The sequence below is a fragment of the Marmota flaviventris genome, chromosome 12 (assembly GCF_047511675.1).
Source record: "Marmota flaviventris isolate mMarFla1 chromosome 12, mMarFla1.hap1, whole genome shotgun sequence".
NCBI classification, from domain to species: Eukaryota; Metazoa; Chordata; class Mammalia; order Rodentia; family Sciuridae; genus Marmota; species Marmota flaviventris.
The window spans coordinates 51,629,782-51,639,160 of NC_092509.1; the positions used below are offsets into that span (position 1 = coordinate 51,629,782).

Below are 9,379 nucleotides of genomic sequence, written 5' to 3' on the forward strand. Positions count from 1 at the left end.
AGGGTCCTCAGGGTCAGTGTGGCTTAGGTATAAATAGAATAAATATAAATAGGTATAAATAGAATCCTGTCTGTGAGCATATACCATCTTAACAGGCACAATTTCAGGGCCTTAAGACTTGAGCCGCCTCCCAGAGACTTTTCTCTGCCTGATGATGATTGTTAGGATGGTGAGCATAAAGGCCTGAGCTTGAGTATTGATGCTGCTGCTGCCCATGCTCAGATAGCCCAAGGCTTGGGGTGCGAATAGTTCTCACATACCCAGGAGAGCAAATGAAAATGTCATCTTTAGGAATATCTAAAGGCATTCTTGCAACAAGAGATCACAATCCAAAACAGGCATTAAAAAATGGCTCCTACGTCATCAGTCCAAAGTTTTATTACTGGACGCAATGGCACATGCTTATAATCTCAGCCACACGGGAGGCTGAGGCAGGAGGATCAAAAATTCAAGGCCTACTGAAGCAATTTAGCAAGACTTTGTCCCAAAATAAAAAATAAAAAGGGCTGGAGATGTGGTTTAGTGCTGCTTAAATGCCCTGGATTCAATCTCCAGTTTAAATACATACATATATATATGTATATATATATAAATATTATATATATATATATGTATATATATATAAATATTATATATATATATGTATATATATATATATATATATATTTGATTAACTATCATTGGCATGAACTTTCCTGGAAAGAGAATCACCAGTATCTTTTAGTGGAGCAATATATACCCATGTGGAATTATTTAAGTGTTATCATAGCATCTAGGAATCCTCTCATAGGATGAAGAAAAACATAAATAAAAGAATAAAATAGATGCCGAGACAGATTTCAGTAATGTCCCAAGAGGTGCACAGTCCAGCAGATGGATACATCTATCAAATGCCATCTTCTAACATTAAATTGATGCATATGTAATACATTGGTGTAGGTAGTATCAACTCTCACAGGTAAGTTCTATTGGAAGAACATTTTGTCCTCCAATTAGCATGACCCCCCCAAAAAAATTTTTATTTTATTTTTCCTTTTACAGTGTTGAGGATCAAACCCATGGCCTTGAGCATTCTAGACAAGTGCTCTACCATTGAGCTAGCCCCCCAACCCTTAGTATTGATTATAAACAGTTAATAATCTGTGACACATGCTAGTCAATGTGAATTTTTCCATTCATAGAAATTCTATGAATCCTTTTGCAAATAAAAACTACTTGTTTTATATATGTAGCTTTGATGTAAATTTATACTTTATTTTTATGGCATGTTAGTAGCTAGAAGCCTCTGTGGTGGGAAATGGAAGCTCCTGACTTTTAGGATGAATATTTCCTCAAATTAGAAGTATGGAACCAAGGGTTGGGGTTGTGGCTCAGTGGTAGAGTGCTTGCCTAGCAGGTGTGAGGCACTGGGTTCGATCCCCAGCACCACATAAAAAAAGTAAACAAAATAAAGGTATTTTTAAAAAATGTGGAACCAATCAATCCTTTAATGAACTGTTACTTCATACCACCTGCTGCACCAAACACAGAGAAGGCGCTGTGTGTGTGTCATTGCCCATAATTATTACTGTGAGCAATTGCCAGCACTAAACCCATTTCACAGAGAGTAATTAAGCAGACTATGTTTAGATGACTTCCCAAACTGGCAGTTGAACTGGGGCAGAAAGTCATAATCTTGGCTCTTTTGATAATTTGAGTCTTTAAAAAAAAAAAAAAAAACTTGTTCCAGATTGATCCAATTAATTCATCTGCTGTCTTGCTGGCAAGGAGAATTTGAGAGGACACCTGGTTAGCCTGAAGCAAAACCCAACGAAATCAAGCTCGAAATTCCTTTTTTAATTTGTATATGTGAACCATCAGCTGGGCTCTCCTGTCCTCTTGAGTACTGCCTTCCCACTCTCTGGGACTTGCATCTAGGCTGAAGGTTTCTGGCCTTCACCGAAGCAGTCCTTCCTCACAAGCTGGATTCTATGAAGTCAGTAGCACACAGAGAACATTCTGAGGCCCATAAGGCAATTCAGCCTGGAAAAATTTTTTGTTAGGTTTTGTTTTTCATGCTTTTCAGTTATCATAAGATATACCTAGCATGAAAATGACCATTTTAACCACTTGTAAGTATACAGTTCTGTGACCTTCATTCATACTAGCCAGGTGTAGTGGTGTATGCCTGGAATCCCAGCAACTCCAGAGGCTGAGGCAGGAGGATTTGAGTTAAAGGCCAGATCAGAGAACCTGGCTTAAAATAAAAATATCTGGATGTGTAGCTCAGTGGTAGAGTGTCCCTGGGTTTGTAATGCCAGGTTCGTGGGACCCCAATAGACCTCCAGGAGCTGAATCTGATGCAATCACAAAAGAGTCTTTATTGCAAGCTCAAGCCTGGACTCACAACCATTTCCGATGCAGCAGTCCCAGGGAGTGAGTCCCGGTCCTTTGTTCAGTGAGATTTTATTGGTTTTGGGGGGATACTCTATGCGTCACAGCATCACACAGCAAATCATTCCATACCGTGAGAAAGTCAAACAACAACTCTTAACATTGATTAGCACATTCACTGGCGGGAACAAGTTGGGTAGGGGTGATTGGTTAGTACAAGAGGGGGATTCCTTTGAACTGATTGATTTAGGCCACGAGGGGTGTACGTGCTAAACTACATAACTACATGTTTCCCAACATGTTATCCACCACCATAAACTACTGGGGGGGGGGGGTCATCTGGCATCCCAGGTATTTTCCCTGTCTCATGCTGATTGGTGGTTGCTAGGGGGTTGCTATGGGTCCTCACCTAGCCTAACTGAGTCAGGGACACCTGGCGCCGCAGATCAACTCAGCAGGGTGGGTATGTGCCTAGGAGTGCTCTGTGGTTTTTTCCAAGGACAGGGGTCACGCCCCCTTCCTTGGACAGGCTTTGCTCTGAGGTAGAGGCTGGTTTCTCAAAAATGGACTCACATCAGTTTCTCAGGTTCAATCTTCAGTACCCCACCACCCCCCAAAATCATATCATTTTGCTACCATCACCAACATCTATCTCCCATAACTTTTTAAACTTTCTAAACTAAAACTTCATACCCTTTAAATAGTAATTCCCCATTTCTTCCTTGCCCCAGTCCTTGGAAACTTCTACTTTTGTGTCCTTGTGAATTTGACTGGGTACCTCAGGTTAGTGGAATCATACAATATCTGTCTTTTTCTGACTGGCTCATTTCACTTAGCAAATGTTCTTCAGGTTCCTTCAAGATATAGTATGCATCATTATTTCCTTCCTTCTTTCAGCTGAATAATATTCTATTGTATGTATAGACCATGTTTCTTTTATCTGTTTATCCATTAATGGATACTTGGTTGTTTCCGTGTGTGTGTGTGTGTGTGTGTGTGTGTGTGTGTGTACACACCAAGGATTGAACCCAGGGGTGCTTAACAACTGAGGTACATATCAAGCCCTTTTTTATTTTGAGACAGGGTCTCACTAAATTGCTTAGGACCTTGCTAAGTTGCTGAGGCTGGCTTTGAACTTGTGATCCTTCTGCCTCAGCCTCCAGAGCCACTGAGATTTCAAGCATGCACCCATGTGCCTTGCTCCATATTTTAGGTAATGTTGAATAATTCTGCTATGAATATGGATGTACAAATCTTTAAAAATTTTAAAGGAAGCCTTTATTCACATTTGCAAGTTTTAGAAAAGGTCAATTATCCATAGAAAACACAGACTTTGGAGGTTCTTGGCAGGCTAAGGAGGAAGATCCCGTGGTGTTAAAAAGGCAGGTCAAACATCTAGGAATCAGAAGCCACTCTTCTCTGGGGTTCCAAGAAAAGACTTTTTTTTTCCTTTTAATGAAGAGATATAAAATGTAAAAAATGAAAACCCAGATGAGGACTGAAAATATATTTTATTCTTGTTTAATCTTCTATTCTCCAAGATGGCGTTGGCTTCCTTCTCCTCCTTCTTCTTCTTTTTTTTTTTTTTTTTTTGGTGCTGGGGATCGAACCCCCGGCACTTAACCACTGAGCCATATCCCCAGCCCCTTTGCCCTTTATGTCTTGAGAAGGGTCTTGCTAAATTGCTGAGGCTGGCTTTGAACTTGGCAATCTTCCTACCTCAGGCTCCTAAACCACTGGGATTACAGATGTGCACCAGGGCACCCACGCTACTTCATTCATTCTCCAAGGAAGAGTTTGAGCATCAAAGAGGTTAAGTACCCTGTTAATTATCTAGATTAGAACCCAACACTGTCTGACTCCAAAATACTGTATCCCATGTCTGGAGGAGCCACAGGGCAGCTGCTTTAGGGTGGAGGAGAGGAAAGGTTACAGGTTATGGGGAGCAAGTCCTCCATTATCCTCATCTGGCTTCCTCCACTACCTGCTGGGTTTACTCCTTGGATATCCTGATGCCTTGGTGCTTAACATTCCTTTGACCCCACCAGAACTGGAGTCCATTGACTGGACTGCCTTTTCATTACATTCACTGCTTTCTCTGCCAAACGTTGTCCTTTCCTCCCAGCAAGCATTTCTGTCCACCTCCTGACCTTCTCTACTTGGTCACATCCCCCTTGTCTCCCTGATTTACTTTTGCTTGCTTGACCACACGCAGGTGACTATGGCTGGTGACTGATGGACACCTACCGCTGGCAGAAAGTTGCACATGAACCTCTCAGTTGCCCATGAACTGACCAACAAGCATCCCGCTTCTCCTTCTTGGATCATCTCACTCTTCCCATCCTCACATTTAGCTTTCTATTCCATGGGGATTAAGTTTAGTGACATGGCAAGCATTTGTGACCTTGATAAGAGGAGTTTTTATGGAGTGGTGAGAATAAAGATGGGTGGGTTTTAAGAGAGAAAGGAGCCAATCCCAGCAACATGGGAGGCTGTGGGTAGGAGGATTCCAGGTTCAAAGCTGGTCTCAGCAATTTAGCAAGGCCCTAAGCAACTTAACAAGATCCTATCTCAAAAACAAAAAGTAAAAAAATAAAAGGACTGGGAATGTAGTTCAGCAGTAAAGCGCCCCTGGGTTCAATCCCTAGTAACAACAAAAACAACTGTAAGGTCCTTGCTTAGCATTTGGGCTGCCATCTTAAATTTCAGCCCACCACCACCCCCAACCCAACCATTCTTTCCTGCCCAAGGGCGTATTACCACTCCCTTATATCAACCCCACCCTTAAAAGGCCAGCATTGGATCTGCCTGGCTGGAATCCCTGAGCCTGGCCCATAAAAGCCCTCCAATCCAAGCCTGTCCTGCCTTTCTCCCTCTATGGAGAGATGACCTTTATTTGTCAGCTCTGACAAATAAACTCGAGAATGTATCTCTGTCTGGTCTCTCTCCATCTTTCATTTCTCACTCACACACTGGTTTCCTGCTTTCCAACTTTCCTTTCAAAAACAAAAAGAAAAAAGAGAAAGAAAAGAGTTGGAAACAACAGAGACAGCTTCAGACAATCTTCTCCAGAGCTTTGCAGCAAAAGAGCCCAAGGGAAACAGCAAGGGTTAAGATCATTAATCTAGGTGCTGGCAATACAGTAATAAACAAAACTCTGTTCTGAAACATCCTTCAATCTATAGAATCCTCACTGTCGTCCTTTCCCCAACCCTTAGGAATGAGATCTTGTAAAGAGGAGGCAGGAAATAGAGGGGAAATCTCTGCAAAAGAGAAGGGATTTCCTTCCAACTGAGAGCAGCACTCCATCTCTCCACCCACTCCTTCACAGAAGAAGGGCTCACAAATGGATTCTGGACTAGCCTGGAAGCATTATAGAGCTGGATTACCCTGAGTCTGAATTCCCACACCTTCCTTCCTCTGTTTCAGGCACCATCCCTCTGGGCTAACTCAACCTCAAAGTCAAGCATGACTTGGATTTTCATTTAATTTTAATAAAAGGGTAATTAAATAGGCTCAACTATGAGTTTACTTCATTCTACCCTCAGGGATGAAGCAGGATTTAGAACTGACCAGGCCATTGAAACTAGTTCCAATCTCATTCTGCTGTTGCCCAACCCTATTGGGAGAAGGTCAGGGTGAAGAAATGCAGATTTTTGTAGAGATCCCACCCATCTGTGACCCATGGCCTTAGACTCCTAGCAAACAATGAACCACTGTTCTAAGCATTTTAAATAATTGATCTGTCTCCTAATCAATTTCAGGATTGACTTTCATGTTTGACCCACTTGACATGTTCTGGGTAATATTGAATGACTCAAGTAAGAGGCTCTGCACTTAACTTGTAAAGGATGCTCATGTTACTGATTGGTTCAGGGAGATTTCAGAGAAGTCATGAGGGCTAAAGTCTTTTTGACTAATTATGGAATCTCTCTACACCTTCGTTTCGTTTCTTTTTCTTTCTTTTTTATTTTTTAATTTAAGTACTAGGGATTAAACCTAGGGCCCCACATGTTAGGCAAGTACTCTGTCACTGAGTTGTACTCTCAGCCCTTTTTATTTTGAGACAGGATCTCACTAAGCTGTCCAGGTTCGCCTGGAACTTACGATTTTCTGCCCCCCTTCTGAAGTAATTGGGATTTCTAGGCCTGGGCCACCACTGCCAACTGCACTTCAGTTTCTTTATTGTAAAGTAGAAATGTACTCCCTGTCTTCCCACCTTCCAGTGGTTTTGAGGGTCAGATAGAATAACTGCAGATTAGAAGCTCATACGGTTTTTAGAGCAAGTGTTTCTGGTTAACATACGTGGCTTCACTGGGTGGTTAACTGAAGAAAATCTCGATGTACTTGTAAACATTTGTGTTTGTTTTATATTTTGACTAGTGTGTTAATCCTGTTAATTATGAAGCAGCATATCTTTAGTCTCTGACTGAGGTGATGGCAAAATACATACCTCCAAACATTTTTTTTTTAATAGTGCTGGGATGGTACCCAGAGCCTTGTACATGCTAGGCAGGTACCGCATCACTGAGTTACATGCCTAACCCCAAACTATTTTGATTCATCATTTCCATATATGTGCATTGTATTTCTGTGTGATAAACATTGGTAAATATTTCATCAAAGTAAAGAACCTAAATTTGGAGGTCAGGGGAAGGCTTTCTGGTAGAAATGACATCTAACCTAGTCCTAAAGGATGAGTAGAAATTGGCCGGGAAGGAAGGGAAGGAAGTGTTTCAGGTAGAGAGCACAATATGATACATTGGAAGAAATAAAAGGCAGGGAGTATGCAGGAACCCAGAGAAGCCTATATGCAGAGAAGCAGCTGGTAAGATGGGCTGGGGCCTTGGTGTGATTAATTAAGATGATTGGACTTGCCAGGAATGGTGACTCACGCCGGTAATCCTAGCAGCTCAGGAGGCTGAGGCAGGAAGATCTCAAGTATAAGGCTAGTCTTAACAAGTGAGACCCCATACTCAAAATAAAAACAAGAAAGGGCTGGGATGTGACTCAATGGTAAAGTGCCTCTGGGTTCAATCCCCAGTAGGAAAAAAAAAAGGATTACACTTTATCTTAAGGTGAGATAAGAGTATTAAACATTTTAAGAAGGGAAGAGCCATAATCAGATTTTAGTTTTAGAAAGATTTAAGGTGTGCCTTAAAAATGTTTAAAGAGGGCAGTGAGATGATCAGATTTTCCTTGTAGAAAGACTCATGAGTGGAAAAGGGGTGGGGGGAGAGAATCACTTATCTATTAGGAAATCTACAGGTAACACCCAGAGGGTACCCATGAGGGTTTTAAGTTGCCGAGTGACATAATGAGATATGCATTTATAAAGACTCACCCTTCAAGGAAGAGCTTAAAAAGGTGCTGAATCGTAAACATCTGGAAAGCCAGGGAAAACTTCAACCTGAGGTAGAGTCAAGATGTCCAGGATGTCTTCCTTCCGCTTTCTGTGCCAGCGATGCAACCGGCCGCTGAAAGGTGATGAATCCATGGAGATGTCCAGCTCAGGGCAGGGGGAGCCAGGAGAAGCCCAAGAGGATGGTGCCCGCTCCATGGAGAAGACAGACGGTGGAGAGCTACAAGTCAGTGCCTCCAGACCCCTTCCTGATGATGGGGGGATGTCGGAGCAAAGGGACAGCAATTTCATCTTGCTTGGTGAGATCACCTCCTTGAGAACTTTGAGTAGCATCCAGAAGACCACCGCAGAAATGTTTGACATCCTCTCTGGTCAAAAAGAGATGGATCTTCCACTGTGCGAGGAATGTACTGACAATTTTCTAAAGCAGCTGGATTCCCAAATTGCCCTCACAGAACTGGATGAACAGATCTACAGACGCTATCTGGAAACCAAGGTGCTGAAGGGTGAGGACCAAAGAGAGACACTACAGATGGAGTTGCAGGGCCTGCAGCTGGAGGAGGCCAAGCTGGCCCTGGAGCTGGAGGATGTGGATGAGAACCATGCAAGAATAGCAGCGGATCTCAGGGCAGCCCAGGCAGAGACGGTGGAGCTGCAGCTGCAGGAGAGACAGCATCTGAGGGACTTCAATAAGCTGAAGTGGCAGCAGCAGGAACTGTCCGACCAGCTGACAAGTGTGGAGAACCAGCTGTGGTACGCGCGCGTCCAGCTGCACCAGCTGAAGAAGACCAACATCTTCAATGCCACATTTGAGATCAGGGAGGAGGGAACTTTGGGTATCATCAATAACTTCAGATTGGGCCGCCTCCCCGGCGTCCCCGTGGGCTGGAATGAGATTAACGCTGCCTGGGGACAGGCAGCTTTACTGCTCCTGGCCCTGTCCAAAGCAATTGGGCTGCAGTTTCAGAGGTATCAAGTCATCGCCTGCGGAAACCATTCCTATTTGAAGTCTTTAACCGGTGACTGTGATGACCTGCCCCTGTTCTCTGATGGGAGAGAAAATGTTTTCTGGAATAATACCTTTGACCAGGCGATCTTGGCCTTCCTGGACTGCCTGCAGCAGTTCAAGGAAGAGGCTGAGAAACAGGCGGGGGATCTCTGCCTGCCCCACAGGATCCTCGTGGAGGAAGGCCTGATAGAGGGCCCCACAGGCAGTGGGGAATGGTATTCTGTCAGGACCCATCTGAACACTGAGGAGCAGTGGACAAAGGCACTCAAATTAATGCTTCTCAATTTGAAGAGAAGTCTTTCTTGGGCTTCCTCGAGGTACTATCAAAATCAACTCTCTTTCTAAATTATTGTGAAAATATTATAAAAATGTAAAGTGAAAGAGCACAACGTGTTGAATTCAAAAGGCCAAACCTAATATTAATTTAATATTGGCCAGAGCAAACCAAGTCATTGAGACTGGCGATGAGAGAGGGGGAGGGGGCAATGAGGGAAGGGGGGATGGTAAGGGAAAGGGAACAGCTTTCTTTCTCTCTCTCTCTCTCTTTTTTTTTTTTTTTTTTTGGTATGGGAGATGGCACCCAGGGGCACTCTACCACTGAGCCACGTCCCCAGCCCTTTTTACTTTGGCACAGG

The 9,379-nt window shown here is 43.2% G+C and overlaps 1 protein-coding gene across 1 annotated transcript; it reads left to right on the top strand.

Annotated features, from left to right (window-relative positions):
* Positions 1-7,808: 7,808 nt before the first annotated feature.
* On the top strand, positions 7,809-9,089 carry Becn2 (beclin 2). Its single transcript, XM_027928460.2, has one exon. It carries the CDS (start codon positions 7,809-7,811, stop codon positions 9,087-9,089), a length of 1,281 nt encoding a protein of 426 aa, XP_027784261.2.
* The last annotated feature ends 290 nt before the right edge of the window (positions 9,090-9,379 follow it).